The following is a 1,202-nucleotide window of genomic DNA, read 5'->3' as shown; positions in this document are numbered from 1 at the left end:
ATCATCTGATTCATCTGTAAATACAAACAAACATTGACGACATGGAAGGAACCCAAATATTTTATTTAAATGTATTTATTAGGAACCCAAATTTTGTTTTTCGGCTTCCAAAAAGTTTTTGAATCCTTCCAACACCGTGAGGTAGGTTTCACGCCTTTCTCACGGACACGGAAAAAAGCAGAAAACAAGCAAGTAAACCTCTCACCATCCTTAGTCCCCAGTCACCCAGCAAACGACCTAACTCCGGCAAAGCGCTTTCGCTAAGGGTCCTACAGTATCTACCCATTTCTCAGAGGGTCCTACCGACTCTACCCGTTTCGCAGAGGGTCCTACCGACTGTACCCGTTTCGCAGAGGGTCCTACCGACTGTACTCGTTTCCAGAGGGTCCTACCGACTTCACCCGTTTCGCAGAGGGTCCTACTGACTTTACCCTTTTCGTAGAGGGTCCTACCGACTGTACCCGTTTCCCAGAGGGTCCTACCGCCTTTACCCGTTTCGCACAGCGTCCTATAATCGTCCCGCCACTTAGACAGCATCTCGGCGTCTTTCATCTTCTGCAGCAATTTGTTCCGATGTGCCGCGATGAATTTCATGTTGAGCTGGATCAGTTTGCGCAAGTACATGGCTTGCGTTTGACTGGCGTCGAGCGGGGCACTCATTTGGTGCGGGCGATAGGGGTTGAGGATTTGCGAGTAGTGTTGCAGCTTTCGGCGCCGCCTGGTGATGGAAGTTGAAGACTGGGAATGGTTGAGGGAAGACGCAGATTTTGAGGTTTTGCGTTTGACTGGCGTCGAGCGGGGCACTCATTTGGTGCGGGCGATAGGGGTTGAGGATTTGCGAGTAGTGTTGCAGCTTTCGGCGCCGTCTGGTGATGGAAGTTGAAGACTGGGAATGGTTGAGGGAAGACGCAGATTTTGAGGTTTCTGATTGGGTTGTTGAGTGTGGATTTTTAGAAGACTGTGATTGGGAAGTGGATGAGATTTGTGATGTGGACCACGTGTCTTTGGCCTGAAGAGACATAGGATCGGGGGTGTGAGGTTTTAACTGCTCAGATCATAGGTGAATTTTAATAATTTATATAACGTTGTTGGCTCAAAGGCCATTCAAGTGGAAGTTTATCTTAATGAAAGGCGTTAAAAACGAAAGTATTTGTTGGAAAAGCATGAAGAAGGGTACCAACACAATTCACGGAAACAAGGGA

At 47.9% G+C, this 1,202-nt stretch overlaps 1 protein-coding gene across 1 annotated transcript; it reads right to left on the bottom strand.

Annotated features, from left to right (window-relative positions):
* Positions 1-219: 219 nt before the first annotated feature.
* Positions 220-1,055, bottom strand: LOC113473099. The gene is made up of 2 exons (XM_026832850.1): positions 812-1,055; positions 220-663 (listed from the first exon to the last, which is right to left on the bottom strand). Exons 1-2 carry the CDS (start codon positions 1,019-1,021, stop codon positions 238-240), a joined length of 636 nt encoding a protein of 211 aa, XP_026688651.1. The 5' UTR covers positions 1,022-1,055; the 3' UTR covers positions 220-237.
* Between the last annotated feature and the right edge of the window lie 147 nt (positions 1,056-1,202).

This window comes from Diaphorina citri, unplaced genomic scaffold, assembly GCF_000475195.1.
Source record: "Diaphorina citri unplaced genomic scaffold, Diaci psyllid genome assembly version 1.1 scaffold14916, whole genome shotgun sequence".
Taxonomy (NCBI): domain Eukaryota; kingdom Metazoa; phylum Arthropoda; class Insecta; order Hemiptera; family Psyllidae; genus Diaphorina; species Diaphorina citri.
The sequence above is the reverse complement of the archived record's forward strand: the minus strand, read 5'-3'. Positions and strand labels throughout refer to the sequence as shown.

What these genes read in the sequence shown, in the direction of transcription:
- LOC113473099 (XM_026832850.1), bottom strand. Translation starts at nt 1,021, where the DNA reads ATGTCTCTTCAGGCCAAAGACACGTGGTCCACATCACAAATCTCATCC. An exon ending in TCAACCCCTATCGCCCGCAC is followed by an intron (nt 664 to 811) that starts CAAATGAGTGCC and finishes TATCGCCCGCAC; the next exon opens with CAAATGAGTGCCCCGCTCGA.